Source organism: Myotis lucifugus, unplaced genomic scaffold (genome assembly GCF_000147115.1).
Source record: "Myotis lucifugus unplaced genomic scaffold, Myoluc2.0 scaffold_130, whole genome shotgun sequence".
NCBI lineage: Eukaryota > Metazoa > Chordata > Mammalia > Chiroptera > Vespertilionidae > Myotis > Myotis lucifugus.
Genome location: NW_005871178.1, coordinates 3,354,390 through 3,380,661, shown reverse-complemented (window position 1 = coordinate 3,380,661; position 26,272 = coordinate 3,354,390). Strand labels below are relative to the sequence as shown.

At 40.4% G+C, this 26,272-nt stretch overlaps 1 protein-coding gene and 1 non-coding gene across 5 annotated transcripts in view; both read right to left on the bottom strand.

Annotated features, from left to right (window-relative positions):
• PDCD1LG2 (programmed cell death 1 ligand 2) overlaps positions 1-17,291 on the bottom strand; it is a 132,235-nt gene extending 114,944 nt beyond the window's left edge. The window contains exons 1-2 of one of the 4 annotated variants that reach the window (XM_014460400.2): positions 16,948-17,291; positions 6,557-6,714 (exon numbers count right to left, since the gene is read on the bottom strand). In XM_014460400.2, the coding sequence (XP_014315886.1) occupies positions 6,557-6,611 (55 nt within the window). In that variant the 5' untranslated portion in view covers positions 6,612-6,714; positions 16,948-17,291. The remainder of the gene's footprint in view (positions 1-6,556; positions 6,715-16,947) is intronic. The other 3 variants (XM_023758421.1, XM_023758422.1, XM_014460402.2) reach the window with 3 other exon arrangements.
• Positions 17,292-25,964: 8,673 nt separating this feature from the next.
• LOC111827096 lies at positions 25,965-26,035 on the bottom strand. The gene has a single exon (XR_002830582.1). It is a non-coding gene; the product is annotated as a small nucleolar RNA SNORD50 (small nucleolar RNA).
• Positions 26,036-26,272: the final 237 nt, after the last annotated feature.

The window sequence follows — 26,272 nt, the reverse complement described above, 5'->3', positions numbered from 1 at the left end:
ACAGATATGACTATATATCCACTGGCATGTATATACTACATCATGAGTGAGACAGATATTTTTTTTATCTTTGTACTACGGAAAATACATTTGTTTTCTATTTTATATGCCTTGTGGCTATTAAATTAAGCTTCAGCCTAGCATTGCACTCCTGAAGTTATCAGACAAAGGAGAAAATTGGAAAATTTCCATGACTACAAAATTAAGCAGACTAAACAGGTTTTCGCCATTATTTGGGGCCCTTGACTAAGTTAAAGGGTAAAGGACTTGGCCAGGGCATGAAAAATTCACACGTGCAGGTTCTTTAGGCAAATTAAAGCAGTTGCCTTGACTAATGCTGGAGCCTTTGAAAAATTTTATATAATATACACATACTTTAATAATATATTGATCCACTGAATCTACATTTTAACAAAAGATAAAAACCTATATAATCCAGTTCAACATGCATACATACAATTAGGGTGCACTTATAGTGCTGGCGTCTTTTTGAAAGTTCTTGAGGTAACTTTACATTTTATTTGCAATCAGGAATCAATGGGAGCCAGCACCTGTCACATCTCCAGTAAACACAAAATAAATCATTTGCATTGCCTCCCAAGATAGCTTCCTCTTTAAGCTAATTTTATACTTTTTTTTTTCTCTTTGACAACAGAACCATAGACTTGTTCCTACTTCCTACCTAATGTGCTTATAAGTTGGGGGGCTGCTTTAGAAAAGCCACAGTTTTTAGAAAACTCTAGTTTCTGGTTCAGGATAGAAGCCTGCTCTGGGCAGCTGACTCATGCACTCCTCTGTATAGGAACTCTGCATGGAGACAGCTTAGAAATCCATTCCCCAACCTAATTCTTCTGTGTTGTATGCCTCAGGGGTCAACAGAAGTAGTTTTGGAGAATGAAGATAGAATAAGTGGAGTGACCCAGGGTGTAGGCCCTGCCCCAGAGTGACATCAAGCATCACCACGGTCATGTGCTGCGCCCCCCCTCCCCTCGTTTTATCTATCTTTGGAAGATGAAGAAAGAAACATCAATGAAAAGAGTAAAATTTAGGTTACTTTTTCCTCCAAGTCATGACAAAAGACAAAAGTAAATATCTTTCTTAAATGTATTACAAGATGAGTTACAAGATATTGTTATGTTTTGAAATAAAACTATAAGAAACTAGAAGCCCAGCCGGTGTGGCTCAGTGGTTGGGCATCAACCATGAACTATGATGACACGGTTCAATTCCTGATCAGGGTGCATGCCTGGTTTCAGGCTTGATTTCCAGTGGGGGGCATGCAGGAGGCAGCTGATCAAGAATTCTCCCATCATTGATGTTTCTATCTCTCTCTCTCTCTCTCTCCCCTTTCCTCTCTGAAATCAATGGAAACATACTTAAACAAAACAAAAAACCCTTAACAATAAGAAACTAAACAATCCAATTAAAATTGTTCAAATAATTTGAATACACACTTCACCAAACAAAATATATGAATGGCCATAGGCATGTGAAAATATGCTTATCATCACTAGATATTAGGGAAATGCAAATTAAAACCAAATGAGATATTTCCACACACCTTTTAGACTGACTTAAAAAAAGAAAATGACAATGTCAATACCAAGTGTTGACAAGAATGTGGAACAATTGGAACTCTCATACTTTGCTGTTGGGAATGCAAAAATGGTATAGACACTATGGAAATGTTTAACGGTTTCTTAAAAAGTAAATATATATTTAGCATATGACCCAGCAATCCCACTCCAGATATTTATTTACCAAGTGAAACGAAAACCTATGTTCCCATAAACACTTATATACAAATGTTTATAGCAACTTTACTTATGTTGCCAAAAATAGGAAACCCAAAAGTCCCTCAACTGAGGAATGAATAAACAAAATGTGGTACATACATACAGTTAAAGATACTCAACAACAAAAAGGAATGAACTATTGATACAAACAACAATATGGATGAATCTCAAATGCATTATGCTAAGTGAAGGAAGCTCAACAAAAAAAGTGTTTAATGAATGGTCCCATTTATATGACATTCTGGAAAAGTTAAAACTATAGGACAGAGCAGAGTGAGTGTCTGGTCTTAAGAGTTGGGGGAGGCCCAGCCAGTGTGGCTCAGTGGTTGAACGTCTACCTATGAACCAGGAGATCATGGTTTGATTCCTGGTCAGGGCACATGCCTGGGTTGAGGGCTTGATCCCCAGTAGGGGCATGCAGGAGGCGCAGGTCAATTATTCTCTCTCATCAACTATATGTCTTTCTCTCTCTCTCTTCCTCTCTGAAATCAATAAAAATATATTTTTTAAAAAGTGTTAGGGGGGATTTTTGTTTGACAAGAGTGACAGAACTGTTCTACATCTTGACTGTGGTGGTGATTTTGACTATTCATTTGTCAACACTCATAGATGTTTTTATAAAAAAGTAAATTTTACCGTATATCAATTTAAAAATAAATATTTTAAAAATACAATGAAAATGTTTTCCACTAATTTTTATTTCAAACTTTAAACTCTCTTATAGATAATACAGTAGAACATCCTCAGAGCATACAAGTAAGAAAAGAGTTCATGATTAGTGGTTTACTTGAATTATACTGAGAATCAATTTTCATCACAATCTTTAGGAGATACACATTTCTTTAAGCATTAATCCAGAAAAAAGAAGGAAAATAACTGTAATGTCCATCAATAGTAGACTATTTAAATAAATAACAGCATGTCCAATAAAATATATAGAGCCCCTTAAAAATGAGGGATGTCTATATTTGCTGATATGAAAACTATAAAGAGCATGTTTGCCAATTGCTTACTAAAATTTCTTTGAATGATTTTTAGTAACTTATTTTATGGAGAAATAAAAAGGACAGATAGGATGGCACTCCAGGGAGTGTTCTGGGAGGAGGTCATGTTGAGGTGGAGCAGGTGAAGAGTTCTGGGAAGCTAGCCAGGTTCTATTTCTAACCTGGGTGGTCGCATCAGTGTTTACATTTGTTTTATATTGTTTTCTGTATGTGTAGTATAAAGGTTTAAATGCAAAAATAATTTAAGATATTGAATTCAGTAAAATAAATATATACTTACCAGTGCTTACTAAAACCCAAGAACTAGAATATTACTAATAACATATATCTACTGCCTCCACCAAAGGTAATCACCTTTTTAAATATTGTGTTTATCATTCTCTTGCTTATTTTTTTTAGTTTTATCTTATATATGTGTATGCCTAAGCAATATTTTGTTTGTAAAAAGGACACTGTGATGATGTCATCTTCTGTTTTCTTTGTTTTTCCTCAACATTATGCTACTAAAATTCTTAGATGTAGTTGCATGTTTTTGTAATTAATTTACCTGTATGGCACATAACACTCCATTCTGCTAATATACTGTAATTTATGCATTCTCCTGTTGATGGGCATTAGGTGTCTTTTTAATGACTAACAATACTGTTATAAGTATTATTTTTAAAGTTTCAAAGTAGAAATTTAAACAGACAGGGTAATACAAAATTATATTGATCCAGTTCATTTTTTTCCATTTCAGTGAGAGTGCAAGTCTAGGAATGCACAGGATAATGAGGGCAGTGAGGTCAGCCGTCAGACCTCCCTGATAGCCAGGGCTCTCTGGGCATTGGATGCCATGGCCTGGCTGCTCTCATGTGCTTTTAAAGGATTCTTATATTTTAATAATTATATTTTAATTATATAACTAATCCTCTTGTAAATTTATTTTATAATACAAGTAAATGCAAACAATAACAGCAACCTGGTAAACATACTAAATAAAATTTCCCTTTTCACCCTCATCCCAGAACTCATCTGCTCGCCAGAAGTAATCTAATCAGTCCTCAGGGTGTGTGTGTGTGTGTGTGTGTGTGTGTGTGTGTGTGTGTGTGTTTGTTCCCTTTCTTTCTCAGGTAGCCTCTATGAGAAATTCTTTAAGGGAGACATGAAATGTCAAAACTTAAAACAAAAACCTGAGGAGTAAGCATTCTAATTTAGGCAGATATTTAATGTTTGATTGAACTAATATTATTTGCATAAAGATATAGTGGAAAGCAGAGAAGAATTCCAAGTTTATACAAAAAGCAAGATACAATATGTGTATAGCTTCCTCTTGGTTAATTCATAAACATAATTCAACATACATATTTTTTGGTTTTGTGAATGTCCAGAGTAAATGTTTAATATGTGCCCATAATCAAATTTAATTCCAAAAACCCAATCCAGAGTGGGTGGGTTAGGGATTGCCTGCCATACTTGCTCACCATCATTGTAGCTCAGTAAGGTAGAAAGAACAGTAGCTTTGTAGGAAGCTTGCCCACACCACCTAATTACTATGTAATGTTCGGTAAATTAAATAATTTTTCTGAGTCCCAGTTTCCTCATCTACCAAATGGTTATTGTTAATGTCCTCAGTAAAAATACATTCTCTTCCCTATGGCCTATTAGTATCCCTAATAGTTAGAACCTACTTTCATTTCCTTACGCTACTTATCTTAGAAAGAAAGGTACTACCGTGGGAGAAAGATTCAGTAAGGGATACAAAATGATACCACTTGTTATCCTAGCTCACTCTTTTCTTAAGAGAAAATTTAAAACAATAACAAAACAAAAACACACACAAAAAAGGTCTCAATGTTTCTAAGCTGCAAACCTTCAGATATTGCACAATTCTCAAGGTTTCTCCTGGAGTGCCCAGTCCTGTCAGGGGATGGGGAACAGCAGCTTCAGAACCTTCTTTTGGCCTTTGGTTTTCTTATCACTTTACCAGAGGCCCGGTGCATAAATTTGTTCACCAGTGGGGTCCCTCGGCCTGGCCTGCAGGATCAGGCCATAACTGGCTCTCCAACATCCCCCGAGGTGTCCTGAATTGCAAGAGGGTGCAGGCCAGGCTGAGGGACCCCACCAGTGCATGATAGGGGTTGGGGAGGGATGTGGGAGGTTGGCCAGCTGAGGAGGGATCGTGGGAGGACTCCAGGGCATGTTCAGCCTGTCTCGCTCAGTCCTGGTCAGCCAGACCCCAGCAGCAAGCTAACCTACCAGTCAGAGCGTCTGCTCCCTGGTGGTCAGTGCACTTCATATGAGCGGTTGAGTGGCCTTAGCATATCATTAGCATATTACACTTTGATTGGTTGAATGGACAACCAGACACTTAGCATATTAGGCTTTTATTATATAGGTTGGAAATTTAAAGTTCTGTGGTAGCAAGGAGGCATCTTTGCCTTTTACATGTCTCTAAAATCGGAGGGTGCCTTAGAAAGGAAACAGGAAATGTTTCTTTAGCTGGCACTATAGGGCAGGGCTGGAGTAAGCAGCATATTGGGGTGTTCTCCAAGGATGGCCCCTAACAAACCAGGCTGTCCAGCCCAAGGGAGGAGGAGGAACGTGACTGGGTAAAGAGTAGCTTGGGATCACCTGGAAGGTAGGGGAAAGCTCTTCAAAAGGTTATCAGTGCCAAAGAAGCCCTTCTTTCTCAATCAAAGGCAGAATGTTGGGGGACTTCTCAAGCATTGGGGCTGCTATCATTGAGGGCCTAATTCCCAGCACCCACTTCTGTCTCCCTCTCTTACCTCCTGGTGTTCACCCAAAATAACAGACTCATGATCCTCACTGCACACACGAAGGGGTCCTGACTTTCCTAGGAGAGCCACAAACTCTGAAACTGCTTTTTGCCTTCAACCATGGAAAGTCCTTAGATGGGAAAAAACCTGTGAGCACCCACACCTGCTGGTAGAACTCCTTTCTTCAGTATCCAAAGGCATCACATTAAGGTTCATTATTCATTTAAACATTAGGAAAACTCTGATTTTCCAATTCAAGTAATCCACAATTAGCGTTTAAATGAACAATGACTGCTGCTGTTGCTTTTTAAAAGAGGAACTGAAATAAATATTCAATAATCAGCGGAATGTCTGCAAGAGACTCTTTGGAGCAGCGGTTCTCAACCTGTGGGTCGCGACCCTTTTGGGGGTCGAACGACCCTTTCACAGGGGTCGCCTAAGACCATCAGAAAACATATAAATAATTACATATTGTTTACAGTAGCAAAATTACAGTTATGAAGTAGCAACGAAAATAATTTTATGGTTGGGGTCACTACAACATGAGGAACTGTATTAAAGGGTCGCGGCATTAGGAAGGTTGAGAACCACTGCTTTAGAGTAACAGAGTTCTTTAGGTGTCCCCCTGACCTTTGATTCCTCACTCTACCTGTCAGAAGAGAAGAGGACAGCTGCCTGGAACCTCACCTTTCAGGACAAACAAACAATGCCCTCTTGTATCAGTTCTGAGGTGCATGGTCTGAGAGGTTCTGTCTTCTTGTCACCACCCTCATTGGAGCGTGGGACTAGATGAACCAATATTCTCAGTCCCTGTTTTTGTCAGACAGGAACATGGGCATGCACAAGCCATCATTCTTTTGCTGTGCTTGTAACAGCCAGTAATCACTCTTCCCCTCAAAGAAAGCCTTTCGCCTGAGGACCACATTGTCATGGTTGGCTTCAGCTAGGGGCCATCACCTGCTCCTCTTTCTCAGGCCCCTCCCTTTGTTCGTCTTACCTCTTGTCTGATGAAGCTGTACTCCCAGGCTCAAAATTAGCAGGAGGAGGAACATGTTCTCTACCGGATCTGAAACAGACAATTGAAAGTCTCAGGCCCTTCTGATGTTTTGCTTTCTGTAGTTTTGCTGGTCTCATGACTTGATGATTTGTTCACTCCTGAAAACAAGGAAATGACTTGTAAACAAATGTGTGGTTTTTTAAAAAATATTTTTATTGATTTTAGGGAGAGAGGAGGAAGAGAGAAAGATCGATGTGAGAGGAAAACATGGACTGGCTGCCTTCCTGCAAGCCCCCCCCCCCCCACCCCTCACCACCACAGGGGATTGAGCTGCAACCTAGCACATGCCCTGACCAGGAATCAAACCAACAATCCCTGGGTGCACTGGATGATGTTCAACCAACTGAGCCACATTGGCCAGGACTCATAAACAAATCTTTTTTTTTTTAATACATTTTATTGATTTTTTAGAGAGGAAGGGAGAGGGATAGAGAGTTAGAAACATCGATGAGAGAGAAACATCGATCAGCTGCCTCCTGCACACCCCCTACTAGGGATGTGCCCACAACCAAGGTACATGCCCTTGACCGGAATTGAACCTGGGACCCTTGAGTCCGCAGGCCAATGCTCTATCCACTGAGCCAAACCAGTTAGGGCTCATAAACAAATCTTTAAGTGGGCCATGCCAGAGTGAAGCTGGGAAGGGAAGTTATGGGCCTCGGAGAGGGAAGATAGGGTAAGAGGAAGCGAGGGCCTCTTTATCAATCCAAATTAGAAGCTCTTCCTCCTTTTCTAACAGACTTTTCTGAATATGAAGCAATCCTCTGACTTACCCACACTGGTGGTTATCTCTTTGTCTCTCCCACAGAGCCTTCCATAGTTTCAGGAGTAGGCCCTTGAAAACCAAATCTTGCTTGTCAAATAAATAATCCAACTGGGCCAGAACTCTGGGTGTCAGGCACTCCGTTTAGTGCTCAGGAGCACAGAACTAGATTCTCAATAAATATTTGACAGCTGACTGAGCAGGTAAAGTAGTCAAGCTCTTTTGAGTGCTGTAAATGAGTTTGCCCATCACTTGGGTGATCTCTCATTAAGAGGTTTAGACAGGGAAAGCAGAGAACTGGCTATGTTGTGTTCCAACCTTTGTCCTGTTTCACCTCTTACACTTCTACCTTTGCTCAAGGTTTTTTCCCCATCCAAGGACTTTTCATGGTTGAAGGCAAAAAGGGACAGGATACATGACTGTCAGCTAGTTTGGCCTCCAAGAGGCTGTCAACATTGTATTAGCCATGGAACCATTTCTTCAGGGGAAATAAGTTAGAGCCATACATGTAAATCAAGTTAGAAGCAGAGCTGCTCTGAGTACAATGCAGAAGGCCAGTGGAGGATTTGGATTAGAATAACATGATCTCATTTACACTTTTAAAAGAGGACTCAGCTTTGGTGTAGATCAAGCACATCAAACTCAACGGCTAACAAGGGCCAAATAAACAAGGTTTAAGTTTATATGGGTCACAAAAAAACAAAGCTTCAATTTTCATAGAAATAGGTTTATTTTGATAGAGACATGCTGACTACAAAGGGCTGAAATAAATGAGTAATTGTTAACATAAAATAATAGAACATTTTAATAAAAATTAATATTTTTTTCTTGAACATTAACTAACCAGACACTGAATAACTGCACAAATTAATAAGCGTAACATAAATAAACCTATTTTTCTTGTTCTCTGAAAGCAAAATATTTCCTGTTGTGCACACCAAACATTCTGTCCAAGACTAATGACGTGGCGCCCTGACCGGTTTGGCTCAGTGGATAGAGCGTCAGCCTAGGGACTGAAGGGTCCTGGGTTCGATTCCAGTATGTACCTTGGTTGCAGGCACATCCCTGGTAGGGGGTGTGTAGGAGGAGGCAGCTGATCAATGTTTCTCTCTCATTCATGTTTCTAACTCTCTGTCCCTCTCCCTTCCTCTCTGTAAAAAATCAACAAAATATATATATATTTTTAAAAAAGACTAATGACGTGGCAATTGGCTGCTAAAATATTCGCTGCTAGTATTAGTGGAGAGAAATGGTGCGCGGACGCGTAAGGGAAATGAATGCAACATGACTATTGTAATCTGTCATTAGTGAACGTTGTAGTTCATTATTAATAATTATATATAACAGAATATTGTAAAAATTAAGTTATGAAATTTTTATTAAAACATTTCTTACATACCATTATATTGGCTGGGCTGCAAAAATATTCCTTGTGGGCTGCATGTGGCCTGTGGGCTCTGAGTTTGATATGCTTGGTGTAGATAATAGACTATTGTTGGGCAGGAGACTGGGCAGGGTGATCAGTGAGGAATATTTTTGCAGAAGTGATGATAGTTTGGATTAGAGTTGTGGGGCCAGTAGAGGTGAGAAGTGGTTCTTGTTGAAAGTTTAATATATATACATATATTTAATTTGTCCTTTAAATTTATTAAAAATTTTTCAACATCTTTATTTAAGTATAATTAACATATAATAGAGAATTATATGTGTAAGTGTGTTTGTATGTTTGTGTCTGCACATCTATAATAATAAAAGCATAATATGCTAATTGCTGGGGCTGTGAGGGAAGCACGGGTCCCAGGTACCGGAGGGAAGCCAGTGCTGGCAGCCACGGGAAGGAAGGCCTACTCTTGCATGAATTTCATGCATCGGGCCTCTAGTATATATATATAAAACATAGATGATTCAGTGGTATAATTCAGTGGTTTTTAGTATATTCACAGAATTGTGCAACCTATACCACTATCTAATTTTAGATTATTTTCATCATCCCAAAAAGGAACCCCATACCCATTAGAAGAAACTCCCCAATTCCCCTTCTCTTTCCCTTGGCAACCACTAACATACTTTCTGTCTCTACAAATTTGCTTATTCTGGATATTTCATATAAATGTAATCATATAATATGTGGCTTTTTATGTCTAGCTTCTTTCACCAGGCATATTTTCAAGATTCGTTTATGTTGTAGCACATATCAGTACTTCATTCCTTTTTATATCCGAATAATATTTCATTGTGTGACTATACCACCACATGTTGTTTATCCATTCATCAGTTGATGGACATTTGGGTTGTTTCCACTTGTTGGCTATTCTGAATAATTCTATGAATATTTATATATAAGTTTTAGTGTAGACATGTTTTCAGTTCTCCTGGGTTTGTATATATGTAGGAGTTGCTTGTTTAAATGGTAACTCTATGTTTAACTTTTTGAGAAACTGCCAAGTTGCTTATCAAATACATGGCTAACAAATATTTTCTCCCAGTCTGCAGATTATCTTTCAGCTTCTTGATAGGTTCTATGAAGCACAAATGTTCTAATTTAATTTAATTTAAAGCACAATTAATTTTGATGAAGTTGATTTATCTATTTTGTCTTTTATTACTTGCGCTTTAGGTGTCATATATAAGAAACCACTGCCTAATCCAAGGTAAAAAAAAAAAAGATTTACATGTATGTTTTCTCCTGAGAATTTTATCACTTTTCTTCTTATATTTAGGTCTTTGATGCATTGTGAGTTAATATTTGTATGAGGCAAGGCTCCAGATTCGTTCTTTTGCATGTGGACATCCAATTGCCCCTGCACAATTTTGTTTAAAAGATTATTCTTTCTCCATTGATTGTCTTGGCACCCTAACCAAAATCCAATGAACTATGGATGTATGGGTTTATTTCTGGACTCTCAAGTCTACTCCATTGAGCTATGTCTATTTTATGTCAGTACCAGAGACTTGATTACAGTAGTTCTGTGGTAGGTTTTGAGATCAGGAAATGTGAGTCCCCCAACTTTGCTCTTTTTCAAGATTTTGCAAATGTGTGTGTGTGTGTGTGTGTGTGTGTGTGTGTGTGTGGCGGGGCGGGGGGGGGGGCTATTCTGGCTCTCTTGCATTTACATGTGAATTTTAAAATCTGCTTATTCACACACACACACACACATCTGAAATTTTGATAGGAACTACACTGTTTCTGTATGTTTATTAGAAAATATAGCCATCTAATAAATAATATTGTCTTCCAATCCATGGACAACATACAATGTCTTTCCATTTGTCATCTATACTTTCAAAGAAGACCTGATGGGAATTTCTCACAGGTTTGACAAAAATAAAAACATCTAGTAAAATTTCTAGGTTTAGGGCTTGAGTCACTAACCTAGGGCAAATGCAGGTGCTATTTATTAAAATGGAGAAGACAGAGAGAAGCAGATTAGGGAGCAGAAATCAAGATTAGAATATGTTTGGAATATGTTTGAAATATGTTTGGTTTGAGATGTCTCTTACACATCCAAGTGAAGATGTTTAGTAGGCAGTTGAGTAATAGGTGGTCTAGAGTTTGGGGGTAGAGATATAAATTTGGGAGTCATCAAAATATAAGTGTTACTTAAAGCCATGAGGATGCATGACTTCACCTAAAGGGATATAGGAAGAAGAGAGTGTCTGAGGACTAAGACATGGGGCATTCCAACATTTATCGATCCTTGAGAGGGAGGCTACTAGCATAAGAGGGTTGAGAGTAGAAGTAAAAAGATAAATTAGCAGTATCTTTTCCTTTCTGTATTCTAATGCTTTGACATTTGATGACTCTGGAGGGACTGCCCCTCCTAGAATTAACCAATTTCTCACAAAGAAGTTCATCTTTCAAATGCACACCAACCAACCCAGAACCCATACCTCCAACCACCTTTTTTTTCCCCCTTGGTTCCCACACACTGTGCCACTACTTATCCGCCCTAATCACTCCAGGGCCAGGTACCAGAGGACAAGAGACAGACCCTATGCCTCAGAGCCTACTGAAATTATTCAAATTAGCCAATTCTAAGCCTGCCTATTTCACCTTGCCCATTCCTTCCTGTGAAAACCACAATAAAGCCTCCTGCCCACATTTCCCCTTCTCCCTCTGCCCCCATATGACCCTGATGCTTTCCTGGGTAGCCCCCTGTCGTATAACATGTTCCTTTCTCTTGGGAAAGAGGATACAATTTTTTTTCAATGACAGCCATTTCCTGATTTGTTGACCTCACCATAGCTAAATAACAATAAAACCTAGAATTTAAAATATCGTGCTACAAGGAGGGAGCCCCAAACTCCAGAGTTGGGTTTAACAGTGTGGAGGTCATGGGTGGCCTGATCTGTGTGGTGCTGGTGGATCTGGTGTTGGTGAAAGTCTGTGTGGACTCAAAAGAAAATAGCAGGTAAAGATATGGAGACAACAGAATATAGGCTACACTTCAGGAAAGAGTGATGAGGCAGTAGTTAGAAGGGAATAAAATGTGAGGTCCACAGTAGACTGTATCCTTGCTTTAATTTTAGGGAAGGAGATAGTACAGCAGGGACAGAAACACAATCACAATTTCCATAGGGAGTCACAATTTCCATGCTCAAGGCACACCTTAGCTAGACCTGAAGATCACTTTCCTTATTGAAAATGCAAACATATCCACAAAACATATCATCTTAAGCTGCACCTGCAGGCCTGGGACTTATCCAGCATTCTTACTTCTAGAGAACAAATGGATAGCACATAACATGTAGTTCTGGCAACAGAAAGGACTCCTGGCTCAACCACCACTGGGCTTAACTTCCCCTTCTTCCTTGCCCATCCAAGGGGGCTTTCCTTGCACACTGCCTGCTTGAGCTACTGTTAACTGAGAGGTGGACACTGTTGTAAAGGTACTTTCCAGCCAGCAGCCTTCTCTCTTGTAGGGATAATATGCCCCACATAATGGTTAAGAGCTCTGGTTCTAAAGTCAGGCACATCTGAGTTCAAATCTTGGTTCTAGACATTATTAGCCTCTAAGACCTTGGGCAGTTTATAAAAACTCTTTGTGCCCCATTTTCCTGTAATGCCAGTAAACACCCACTTCAAGTCAGAATCTTGGGTGTCCTCTTAAACCTACTCATCTCTCATCTTACACCTTCCCACTGCTATTGTCTTAATCCAGCTCCTCGTCATTTCTCCTTACACCATAGCACAGCCTCCTCACTGTAATTTTGACCTTCCACTTTTGCTGCTCTCTGCTCCGTCTTCCTCTTTGCAAGGTGGCAGACACAAACCTTGGCATCCTCCTCCACTCCTTTCTTCTCTCACTTGCATCCAATTCATTAACAAGTCTTATATCAGTAGGCCCTTCCTTCAAATGTATCTAGACTCTCACTGTTTCCATATCAGCCTGATTACTGCAATAGCCAGACAGCTGGACTCTATGATTCCGACCTGGCCTTCCTACAGTTGATTCTTAACACAGCAGCCAGAAAAATTGTTTAAAAAATATAAATCAGGTGACTCAAAACTTTTGATGGCTCAATATTTCACTGAGAGAAAAATCCTAAATCCTTCCAAAAGCCCAGGTAAGGGGACTGTTTCGAGCCTCCTGCTTCAGAGGATCCCACTGTGGCCATGCCTCTCCCTGCAGTGTGAGGTGTCTGCAGGGCTGAGAGGGGTGATCTTGAGCCTCTCCCCATCACAATCTGGGCCATTGAGATGCTGGAATTTCATGCCCAATGGCTCTAAGCCCATGTCTAGGCCTGTGCAGTGTCTTCCCCAGATCCATCCCCCCCAAAGATGAACCTTTCTGCCAGTGTGCATATCCCCATTAACCAGGCACTTCTTTGCTTTTTCTGCTTGAAACTCCCTTCTGTAAAACTGCCAGAGCACCAGCCCCCTGGCATTCTCAATTCTCCTTATCGGTCTCTCTTTTCCAAAGCATTCATTACATCATATTATACCATATAATATACTTGTTTATTATATTATAGCCTACCATCTTTCATAGGAATATGATTGTTTAAATCAAGGATCTTTGTCTGTTTTGCTTACTGCTATGACTTCAGCCCCTAGAACATTGTCTAGCAGTAAGTAAACACTCTGTCAATATTTGTTGAATACATTACCCCTTTACCTAGCAGGCAGAGCAATCTCCTGAATCCTGACCGGTGGACCCTGACCATGTCACTCCTGCTTAAAAGACTTCAATAGCTCCCATTATTTACAAGGTGCCGTTCTCCGTAGTGTGGCCTGCAAAACCTTACCTGACCTGGCCCCTCTTGCCTGAGCCACAGAAAAATGCATGCACTTTCCATGACCAGGACCTCACAGATGCTTTGAGAATTCTAATTTCTCATGTCTGATCTCATCTTATTTTTTTCTAATCTTATTTTTCCTCTATTTCAGTTTCTTCAGGTACTTAAAAATAGTATTGCAGCCCTAGACAGTTTAGCTCAGTGGGTAAAGTGTTGGGCTGCCGACCAAAGGGTCCCAGGTTCGATTTCAGTCAAGGGCACATACCTGGGTTGCAGGCTCCTCCTGAGCCCAGGGCCTTGGTTGGGGCGTGAGCAGGAGGCAACCAATCGATGTGTTTTCCTCACATCGATATTTCTCTCTGTCTTTCCCTTTCTCTAAAAATCAATGGGAAAATATCCTCGGGTGAGGATTAAAAAAGAAAAAATAGTATTGCATCTTAAGTATCTCCGTAAATAGCCTTACATTCTTATGCATTTAACACAATGAATAAGCTTCTCTTAAATGTCTTAAGCTGTTCCTTCTGTCTCTATTGTATCTACTACTCAACTCTAGTGTTTACACTAGTGTAAGTCATTTCTGGTATGTTAAATGGGTGCACTTCTATTTCTCTGCTAGAACAAGAACTCTTTGTACTTTATTAGGCCCTTAGAACTCTTTGCTAAACCTCTGGTAATTTAGGTACTTTGTTACTAGTAACACAAAACAATGTGGGGATTTCTATAAAAATTGTTGCCTAAATTCTGGCAGAACCAGTGCCAGAAATGTTCTGCCAGCTGCATTCTCATCTAGGGAGGATCGACCTGGAAAAGAACCTTGATAAGACAATTGACATGACTACTGACAGAACTATTGATAAGGGATCAGCCACATAGGAAAGAAAGAGAAGCAAAAAGTTGACTATAGTTTTGAGGTCAAACTATCAAGACAATATGGATACCACTGAGAGAAGAAAAAAAGGAGATATAAGATCAAGAAAGAGGTGATTCTGCCCTGCCAGCGTGGCTCAATAGTTGAGCATCAACCTATGAACCAGGAGGTCATAGTTTCATTCCCAGTCAGGGCACATGCCCGGGTTGTGGGCTCAATCCTCAGTGTGGAGTGTGCTGGAGGCAGCCTATCAATGATTCTCTCTCATCGTTGATGTTTCTCTCCCTCTCTCTCTTTCTCTCTGTCTCCCTTCCTCTCTGAAATCAATAAAAATATACTTAAAAAATAAAAATAAAAAAGGAAAGCTGATTTTTAGAGAAATGGTAAGTTGGGTTTGAGTCATGAAGTAATGCAAGGCATTCAAGAAAAATGTAAGTGTAGAGTTTTTGACATAATTGAGGGCTAGAGATAAACATAAAGAAGTTATTTCAAATATGCAGATGTTAGTTGACATTGGGGAATGAATCAACTCTCTGTCGGGGAGAATATAGAAGGTGAGACTAGAAAAAAAGGTGTGAACTCTGAGGAATGCCCCCAAATTTGGAGAACAGGAGTAGGAGACCAGAGAAGGCAGAGAAGAAATAGTCCTAAGAATGAGAAGCTCCTCCATCCCAGTGTTTCAGGCCCAAGGGAGGAAAATCCCAAGAAGATAATAGAGAAATCTGGAGAATAAGAACTGGGAATCAGCCCTTAGGTGTGGTAGAGACAGCTGGAAAGCATTGAGGTGGTTGGGGCTGGATAATCTTTCAGAGTCCTTTATCCTGCAATACAGTGAGTTTTTTTGAAGATTAGGGGAACACATATAACCCAAATAAACCCTGCTGCCTGGCCATGTGGCTCGTTTGGTTGAGTGACATCCCAGACACCAAAAGGTCACAGGTTCGATTCCCGGTTAGGGCATATACCCAGGTTGTGGGTTCCATCCCTGGTCAGGGTGTGTGCAGGAAGCAACAAATCAATGTTTCTCTCTCTCTCCCTCTTCCTTCCTTTCTCTCCAAAATAGATAAATAAATAAATAAGTCCTGCTGCAGTGGGGTGTGACAATAGGAGGTCAGGCTGTAGTTGCCTCATTACATGGTAACCCAGGTATTAAGCAATTAAGGCATTTGGTGTATTTGGACATTGCCATGTGGAATAAAAATGACACAACAATCTATGGATCTCTTCCAATGCATTGTAAAGCAAGTCAACTCTGAAACATGACCCATCTCTGAAGATGTTAGCATCATCTCCTTCTCAAATCAACCTCAAACTGCCGCCTGTATATTATACAAATAACCCACATCTGGTGATTCATCTGACATTTCATCAAATCAATTCATTAAACAACTCAACAAGCACTCAATGATCACCTATTGTGCTAGGCACTTGGGATTCAGAGAACCTAAAGCTCTAATTTAATGGAAAGGCTCACAGACAGCAGGAAGAAGACACCTTGAAGCAATAGACAAGGAAGATCCTGCTGACAGTGAGAGGTTAGGTAATGAAGATGAATAAACCAGTTTTGAGTGGCAAAAGTGATATGGTTCACCATTCATAGAATCTTAGGATCTTAGAAACTTGGGAGGGAGCATTTGACTCCTGATGCAACCGTGTGATTACTGCTCACACTTAATATTCTTACTGTGCACTTTGTCAAATATATTGTCCATTATTCCCTTCCACCAGACCAGAGAATGTCAGGGTCAGAAGAGCTTATTAATAGGCAATTTCACTGAAACTTGACCTCCTCACTTCAATGCTCTCTTACATGAATCCACTGTCATTTCTACTACTAGGTGTACCCAGGTGGCGAGCAATAAATACTTTGTTTTCTTCCATTTTACTAATCTTTCATCATTTCACATAGAAAAATAAGCCTTTTAAGTAGATCCCAGATCACATTTTTGTTAAATAATGGTTGTCTGTAGTATAAGTTAATATAATTACCTTTTTACTTTTGTTTTTTAAACAGCTTCCTTTTAGAGCATAGCTTCTAAACACAGACTAGCCAGGAATGTTCTCTCCCTGCCAAAGGGATAACTCAAAACACATTAGACACAGGAAAACAAAATTTTAAGTTCCATTAACCCTTCAAAAATTCTAAGCTGAGATAATCTCAAGAATAGTTCAATTTTTTTCAGTGCACGTTTATTTTGTACATAAAAATATCTCACCTCATAAAACTGCCCAACAATAATAATAAGCATAAGGACAAGCAAGAGAAATCCTACTATTGGAGGAGCAGGCAGAAATTAGCTTGTTTGTGTCCCTGAGCACAATGTCTGAGGCAGAATTTCTCCTGCCTCCGATGCTGTGGAGAGAAAGGCTGCCCACACTTAACCCCACTGCGACAGCCTCATCATGTTCCACACCACCAACTCAAAGAACCAGAAAAATCTCACCCCCCTGGATACTCACATCAGGACTTGGCACTTGCTCCTCAGGCAAAGAAACAAACAAAAAAACAATAGAAGTTGCTCTTTGCATCAGATTCCTTCATAGAAGCCAGCAAAACAAACAGCCAAAAGAAAACAAAACAAAAACCCCAGGTTGCTGCCTAGACCACTGCAACAACCAGTAGACCCAAGCCAGGACTCCTTCTAGCTGGTCCAGGGGCACAGGAAGATGGACAGTGAAAAGCCATCAGATAATGGAAGTATATTCCATTGAGAAAAGACGTCATTGCCTTTCAGTTGTGATTCAAATCACTTATTAGGAAGGACTGAAGCCCAGCCTACTGAGTTTTGGTTTTGCTTTCAGGATCACTTCTTCCTTGTAAGCAAATAACTGACTGGTATTTGGGAAAACTGGTTGCAAACTTACTAGAAAAGAAGGGCGAGGAAAGAATGCTAGCATGTGCTAGCTGTGTGCCAGAAATTTTACATAAGTATCTTTAATAGTTTTCTGTGGCTGCATAACAAAAGACCATAAATTGGGTGGCTTAAAACAACAAACACTGCTCTCACAGCTCCCTCATTATTCTCTCACAGGTCTGGAAGCTAGAAATCTACAATCAAAGTATCACAGGGCCACGCTCCCTCTGAAGGCTCCAGGAAGGAATGAGTCCTTGCCTTTTCCTGGCTCCCGATAGCTTTCTGTAAGCCTTGGCATCCCTTGGTTTGTGGCTGCTTCACTCCAATCTCTTCCTCCATCTTCACATGACCTTCCCTGTGTGTGTCTCTGAGTGTCCTCTCCTCTACTTATAATTTATCTCACCTCATAAAACTGCCTAACAATAATCATAAGCATAAGGACAAGCAAGAGAAATCCTACTATTGGGAGAGCAGGAGGAAATTAGCTTGTTTGTGTTCCTGAGCACAATGTCTGAGGCAGAATTTCTCCTGCCTCCGATGCTGTGGAGAGAAAGGCTGCCCACACTTACCCCACTGCGACAGCCTCATCATGTTCCACACCACCAAGCCTTATAAGGACACTAACCACTAGATTAGTGCCCACCCTAATCTGGTATGACCTCATCTTCACTAATTACATCTGTAGATACCATACTTCTAAATAAGGTCACATTTTGAGGCTCCAGATGAACATGAATTTGGAGGAAACATTATTCAACCCACTACAGCACTTCATTTCATTCTTGGAGGAACTCGTGGCCTAGATTCTGTTAGACCCATTTTACATATGCCTTTCCTCAGTTGCACAGACAGTCCCAGTCTTGGTATTTAGGCAGCCACTCCCAACTGTAGCTACCACAATTGTTTCTTGCTTGAGGGATGGAGTCAAAAGAGCAAGAAGGAGGAAAGGAGAACACTGCCTTTTCAGAAGAAAAACAATAGCCTTGCCAGTGTGGCTCAGTGGTTGAGCATCAACCTATGAACCAGGAGGTCACAGTTTGATTCCCTATCAGGGCACATGGTTGGGTTGCAGGCTTGATCCTCAGTAAGGGGCATGCAGGAGGCAGATGATCAACGATTCTCTCCCATCATTGAAGCTTCTATCTCTCTCTCCCTCTCCCTTCCTCTCTGAACTCAATAAGAAATATATTTTTAAAAAATCTGAAATCAATAAAAAACTTGTTTTTTAAAAAAATCTCTAAAAATATTCAATAGAAAGAAAAACAATTAGGCAGCGGTGACTTAGAGGCAAGGCGTGGAGAGAAGACAAGAACACATTAGAGAAATGTGGCTAAGAAAACACACCCTGTCTGAGCATCAGAGTTCCATCTCTGCTGACCCCACTCCTATGAGCCCAAGGGAACCGTAGTGTTACCTGAGATGTTGCTGGCCAAATGGCACCAGATATTACCAGTGAAGTTACACCTTGGTTTTTAAGTTCAGCAAAAAAAAAAAAAAAAAAAAAAAAAAAAAAAGGATTCAGAGCCAAGAACTCAAATTACAAGAGAAAGTTTGCTTAGAAAGTCACAGAAGTAGAAGAACTGAGCCAACTGGGCTGTGTAGGCACAGAAAACAAGTTAAAGAGGTAGAAGGGCCCTTGGAAAAGCAAAGATAATGTGTCTTGGGGGAGGAGAGTGATAGGGAAAGGTGTGGGCATGCTCTCAGAGGGAGAGCACACCCTGGGTCCTTCATCTTGATGGTTTTAAAGGCTGGGAGTTTAGGGGAGGTCTGAGGGGAGAGTCTCAAGAGAATAGCCAGAAGTTTTATGCTGATGTGCCAAAATGAGATTTAATCCCCTGACTTCACACATCCTTGGGTGTAGTTGGCACAAATGGCACTAATTGAATTTTTGTAACCTATCTCACCGAATAGGATGATTTAAGCTATTTACCCTCTGGTTGCAGAGGAGAAGTGTAAACGATTTACTTTTAAGTATCCTTGGTTAGGGAAGATAGGGTTTTGCCATTTACTAGATGACTATAAACCCCTTGGGCATTAAACTATCTGCCTTAGTTTCCCTATTCCATCTGTCCTGGCTTACTACTAGCCTGTCTCAGTAGGAATGAAATTGGTCATCTAGGTCTATATTCAAGTTGGCCTTTTCTTGCCAGCTGGTTTTAGTCTCGCCACTGAAAAGCCCCAGTGTAGTGGGACCACAGAGGCCTGAGGAATAGGCATACGTCCCCTGCATGGCTCTGAGAGTTTAGTGTCTACATGGGACCCACACACCACTCTTCAGAGTGCCTGTCCCTCTTTAGGAGGGAGACATACTTGTCACTGTTTCTCTTCTCTGTCTTGTCCAAGTTTCTTCCCACTCTGCCCCACTCCCTTTCTTCTTGCTGTAGGCAGTTTGACAGCCAGGTACAGAAGGTCACCAGGGCGGAAAGCCCAAGGTACCTAGCAATGGACAATCCCATATAATAAAAGCCTAATATGCTAAGTGTCCAGTCGTCTGGTCGGCCGTTCAACCAATCAAAGCATAATATGCTAATGATATGCTAAGGCTGCTCAACCGCTTGCTATAACATGCACTGACCACCAGGGGGGCAGACAACCAGTCACTATGACATACACTGAATACCAGGGGGCAGACGTTCCGACCAGTAGGTTAGCTTGCTGCTGGGGTCCAGCCAATCGGGACTGAGCAAGAAGGGCCAGACATGCCCTGGAGCCCTCCTGTGGTCCCTCCCCAGCTGGCCAACCTCCCACGTCCCTCCCCGGCCCTGATCGTGCACCAGTGCGGTCCCTCGGCCTGGCCTGTTCCCTCTTGCAATCTGGGACCCCTTGGAAGATGTTGGAGAGCCGGTTTTGGCCTGATCCTGCAGGCCAGGCCGAGGGACCCCACTGTGCACGAATTCGTGCACGGGCCTCTAGTCAATTATAGGGTGGGACCTCACTCCCAGGGTGACTTTTCCTCCCCTAGCATATAGCTGGTCATGAGGTTTGGACTCCTTGATCTTTCTTCCCTAGAGACATCTATGTTTCCATTGTGTTTTAGCTCTAGGCCCAGAAAAGCAGCAATACCAGCCAAGGCTGACCTCAGTTCCAGCAACATTGAATAATGACCCCCTGCCCTGGTGCTGGCCAATCAATCAGTGGAGACTACAACTCTGAAAGGAAACAGCTGGAAAACTGCGGAATATTCTACTGAGATCTTCCCCTGGGATCTCCCCTAAAATCTCCACCCTTAAAACCTTTAGGACGGAGGACCCTGGGAGCACGCCCAAGCCTTTTTCTCCCTTCCCCCCTTCCTACCCTCACTCCCAAGCTCCAAGGGCCCTTCCATTACCTCCATAACTTGTTTTCTAAGCCCATTTCTTCTAGGAATTACTTCTTCTACCTCTGTGATTTACCAAATAAATGTTCTCTTACAGTTTGAATCTTGACTCTGAATTCTTTCCTAGCCAGAACCCAGGTTGCTGAACTCAGGTTTGGTCTGACCCCACCGGTCAGACACCTGGTGCTGTAGGTTCCCAGGCTCTTTCTTCACTCCGTAGGTTTTAGAAAACAGACTTACCTCAGAGCAGGGGTGTTTTCACAATAAGGCCCTTGGTGTTTTCACAATAAGGGCCCACAGACAACTCAAACTAATATCTCAGCATGTTTTCCTGCCTCATAAATCTATATGCCTTAAAAAGATACTGGAGGGGGTGATATCAACATTTTAACAGAGGCCTCTACGTAGAGGACTTGTAGGTGATTTTTTCAGTTTCTTCTTTTTGTTTATATTTTATTTTTTAAATAACTTGCCAGGAACACAATGCACGTTTGTAAAGACATGGAAATAATTTTTAAAAATCAGTAATGGAAAGTTAAATTGCTCAACAGCAACAAGAAAACATTTCAAGAACTTTGCAAAGGGCGTATTTTTGTTTCTAATTTATTTAATTTAGCTTTGTTCCCTTTATATTATTTTTTTTTTGTAATGGAAGATCCCTGAGAGGCATAGCTAAATTGTGTGTGTGCTCCTAAAAACAAGACAACAGGCTCAAAATGGAGAGAGTTACACTATGACCGCAATCACCAAACCAAGACTTAATTATAGTTTTGGCTCTCCCCAAATGGAGTCTTAAACCAGTCCATTAAGAATTGTCTAAGCAGGGGCAGGTTGGGAGCTGGCGGTGGTGGTGGCGGTGGCAGTGGCAGTGGCAGTGGCGTGGTGGTTGGTGGCTGACCTATTGCACTGTTCGTTTTCGCTGGAGTGTCTAGAATAGATGTTGGTTTTGCTGCTGCTCCTGTTCCGCCTTCTGAGCCTCCCGCCTCCCCAGCCCTTAGCTCTGGACACTCCTGCCAGCGGGGTCAGTCTACCACCTTCTGTCCTTTCTGAGAAATGCCACTGATGGCTCCTTTTCTCCTGTACCTGGCACTACAATAATTATACACTTTGTGTCATTGAATCCCCCCTGCAGCTGAGACAGTAACAAAGAAGTTAAGGAACTTGCTTAAAGTCACAGTTTCAAAATGCACTAGAGTTTGAAGTTGATTGCAGGCTGCCCACTTCGCTTCTACCTTGCTCATCACCAAACTGAATGCCTCGCCAAATGCCATATGCTTTACCAAAGTTTCCACTATTTCTTAAAACCCTGGGAGGGCGGTATTATTTCTACAGCTGAGAATCCCAAGTGACTTGCACAAGAACATCAGCTCCACCTTGTCTGATGGCAAACCCTGGAAATTTACAGTATCACATGTGGCCTCTGTGTTTCTCTACACCCTCGTCCCCCCTCCCCTTTTAAACAGTTTTATTGATGTGAACCCTGAGAAGAAATATATTTGCCAAAGAGCGTGGTTAACTGGGCCCAAATTCATAACCAGTCTATGGTTATTGCTAACTGAGGCCTCTCATGTTCTCTGAATTTCGGGAAAAGTCACAAGCTGAGCTGTCAGCCTGCCACTGTGCTGTTCCACCCGACTCAACCCTTACCAGGGACTTCCTGGCTTCATCTTTCCACCAATGGACTGAGACTTGCCCTATACTATCAAAACTGGACAGGTGCACCTATATCAACCAATCAGAACTGCTCCGTAATGATCAATCAGAACGCACAATCAGGACTGTGCAGATTTGGATTCCTTATATGCATAAAAATGTATCAATTGTGGAAAAAAAATATGTGTCAAATATGTCTCCAGAAAAGGTGCCCCACCCCTTGTCTCACTGGAGCAAATTCTTTTTTTTAAAGGTTAACCTTTATTTTTATATTTTTTTGTGATTCCTCGCCCAAGGATATTTTTCCATTGATTTTTAGGGAGTGTGGAAGAGAGAGGGAAAGACAGAGAAACATCCATGTGAGAAAAACACATTGATTGGTTGCCTCCTGCAGGAGCCCCATCTGAAAAAGCCTGCAACCCAGGTATGTGCCCTTGACCAGAATTGAATCTGGGACCCTTTGGTCTGCAGGCCGAGCTCTATCCACTGAGCCAAACTGGCTAGGTCAGTGGAGCGAATTCTTGATGGATTGGCTTACGATTCCATTTGGGGAGAGCCAAAACTATAATTAAGTCTTGGTTTGGTGACAGGGGTCATAGTATAACTCTCTCCATTTTGAGCCTGAGGTCTTGTTTTTAGGAGCACACACACAATTTAGCTATGCCTCTCAAGGAGGCTGCATTTCCCGCTTTGCAAGCTGTTCACCTAAATAAAATTCTCCTTTCCACATACCTCAGATGGGAAATTTTTGTTGACACACAAAAATCTACACGAATTTAAAGTCTGTTATTTGGTTTTTATATACATAAAATCAAATATGCCCCTGAAATCAGTACAATCCAGACAGTGAACATATCCATCATCCCCCAAATTTTCCTTCTGCCCAGCTGTAAACCCTCCTCCTAGTCACAGTCTTCCATAACTACTCCTCAAATAACCATAGATCTGCTTTTGGTTGCTATCAATTAGTTTACATTTTGCATTTTAGAATTGCATATAAGTGGAATAACATAATAACATATTATGGCTTGGGGGGTAATCGGGCTTAATTATTTTGAGATTCATCCATATTGCTGAGTGTATCAGTAGTTTATTTCTTTTTATTGCTGAGTAATAACCCATTATATGGCTATCGTATAATTTATCTATTCACCCATTGCTGGACTTTTAGGTTGTTTTCAGTTTCTGGCTACTACAAACAAAGCTATCAACATTGATGTACAAGTCTTTGTGTGCACATATGCTTTTATTAGGATTAATACCCAGAAGTAAAATGGCTGCCATGTGGAAGGTGTATATTTAACTTTTTATAAAACTGCCTATTTTTCAAAGTGGTTGTTCCATTTGACATTCCCACCAGCAGTGAATGAGAGTTCTAGATTCTCCATATTGTCACCCATACTTGTTAGACAGTCTAAAAGGTGTGTAGTGGTATCTCATTGTAGGTTTAATTTGCATTTATATAATGACTAAAAATGTTAAGCATCCTTTCGTGAACTTATTTGCCATCATATATCTTTTTTAGTGAAGTGGCAATTAAAATCTTTTGTTCATTTTTTAAAAGTAGGATGCACATTCTCCCACTATTTAGTTTTGAAAGTTCTTTACATAATCTGGATATGGTGTTTTTTTGATATGTGATTTGCAAATATTTTCTTCCAGTTGGTGGCTTGTTCCTTTATTCCCTTAAAAGCATGTTTCAAAGCTGATATTTTTAACTTTGATAATGTTTAACTTATTAATTTTTATTTATAGATTGTGCATATGGTATCATATTTAACAAATCTTTGACTAACCCAAAATCCCAAAGATTTTGTTTATTTTTTCTCTACAAGTTTTATAGTATTAAATTTTAAATCTGTGACTACGATCTATACTACATTAATTTTTATATACAATGTAAGATATAAGTTGAAGTTATTTTTTTGCATATATATATCCAATTATTTCAACCATTTGTTGAAAAGATTACTTTTTTTCTGTTGAATTGCCTTAGCTACTTTGTTGAAAATCAATTGATTATATAAATGTGGGTTTATTTATAGAATCTAGTCTATTCATTGATTTATGTAGTGATCCTGACATTGATACCACATGGTCTTGATTACCATAGCTTTATAACTAAGTCTTGAAATCAGATAATTAAAATTTTCCAACTTTGTTGCTTTTTTCCCTCAAAGTTGTTATGACTATTCTACATCTTGTGCATTTTCAAATGATTTTAGAATCAGTTTGTCAGTTTCAACATCAAAAAAGCATCTGCTCTGATTTTAGTTGGGATTGCAATGAAACTAAAGATCAATTTACAACAAATTGACACCTTAAATATATTGAGTCTTCTCATCTATGAATAGGGCATATCTCCATGTACTTAGGTATTGTGTAACTTCTCTCAGAAATGTTTTTGTAGTTTTCAGTGTATAAGCCTTGCACATATTTTGTCAGATTAATTCCTAAGTATTTTGTACATGCTAGGCTATTGTAAACAGTATTATTTTAAAATTTTAATAGTTTATTGCTAATGCATAGAAATACAATTGATTTTTATATTGATCTTGTATCCTGTAAACTTGTTAAACTTATTAGTTTGAGTAGCTTTTTATACATTTTATAGTATACTAGGGGCCCAGTGCACGAATTCGTGCACCTTGAAAGGAATTATGGGCTGCAAGGCTGCTGTAGGCCATCCTCCATGCCCCCACCACAGCCCAGGTCTCTTGTCTGCCAGCAGACCTGCTCTTGCCATCGGCGCTGGCAGCAGGTGCGAGTGCTTGGCAGGACTGTGGTGCGCGGGAGCAAAGAATTTTCAATAACCACCAGAGGCTTGCCCTGATGACAGCGACCAGCGCCCCACCTTGGTCTGGCACCCCCGCTCACCTGCTCCACCATCCTGCCATGGCCGAAGCCCACCATGTTCCATGCTCTGCCGCCTGCTGCCAATACCCACCATGTTTTGCGCGTGCTGCTTGGTGGTCAGCACACATCATAGTGACTGGTTGTTCGGTTGTTTGGTTGTTCTGCTGTTCAGTCTATTTGCATATTAGGGTTTAACATATATAGATAGACAATAATGTTATCAGTGAATAAAGACCATTTTCCTCTTCCTTTCCAATAAAAAATAGAGAATTGCTTAGTTAATCTGCCTGACAGACCCTGCCATCCCCTAAAGCAGAGGTTCTCAACCTGTGGGTCGTGACCCCTTTGATGGTTGAACGACCCTTTCACAGGGGTCGCCTAAGACCATCCTGCATATCAAATATTTACATTACGATTCATAACAGTAGCAACATTACAGTTATGAAGTAGCAACGAAAATAATTTTATGGTTGGGTCACAACATGAGGAACTGTATTTAAAGGGCCAGAAGATTGAGAACCACTGCCCTAAAGGAAAGTGACTTTTCTATAACCAATTTGCTTTTTCATCTAGTATAACTTCTTTGTTCCTGTTCCCTCCTGCCTATGAAGATCTTTAGTTTCTTACAGCTCCTTGGAGCCCCTTTCTATTTGCTAAATTAGATACTTCCAGATTCATGAATAATTGAATAAATCCAATAAGATTTCTAAAATTTATTCAGTTGAATTTTTGTTTTATTTTTTCAGAACTTATTTAAAATTCATTTTCAAAAATGCTATTGTCCTTATAAATGGTCTATCTCCAAAATGAGATCTGTATTAAGTTTTTTCAACAGAAATTCAGGTTTGGGATAGGATCATCATAGATATAAATTTTGTTTTTAACAGTGTGTTGGATGATACTCGGTCATGGAAAATTGGAATTTAGGTCATAGATATTGCATTGTAATAAGCATAATAATGATCTCACCAGTGTAAACAACCAGTCTGCAAGGCCCCTTCCACTTTATAGAAAGAAAAGTCAAGGTGAAGAGAGGTTATGCAGCTTAACCAGGATCACCTTGTGAAGACAAGGCAGAGCTTCTCAGAATATTTTCCTCCAAATG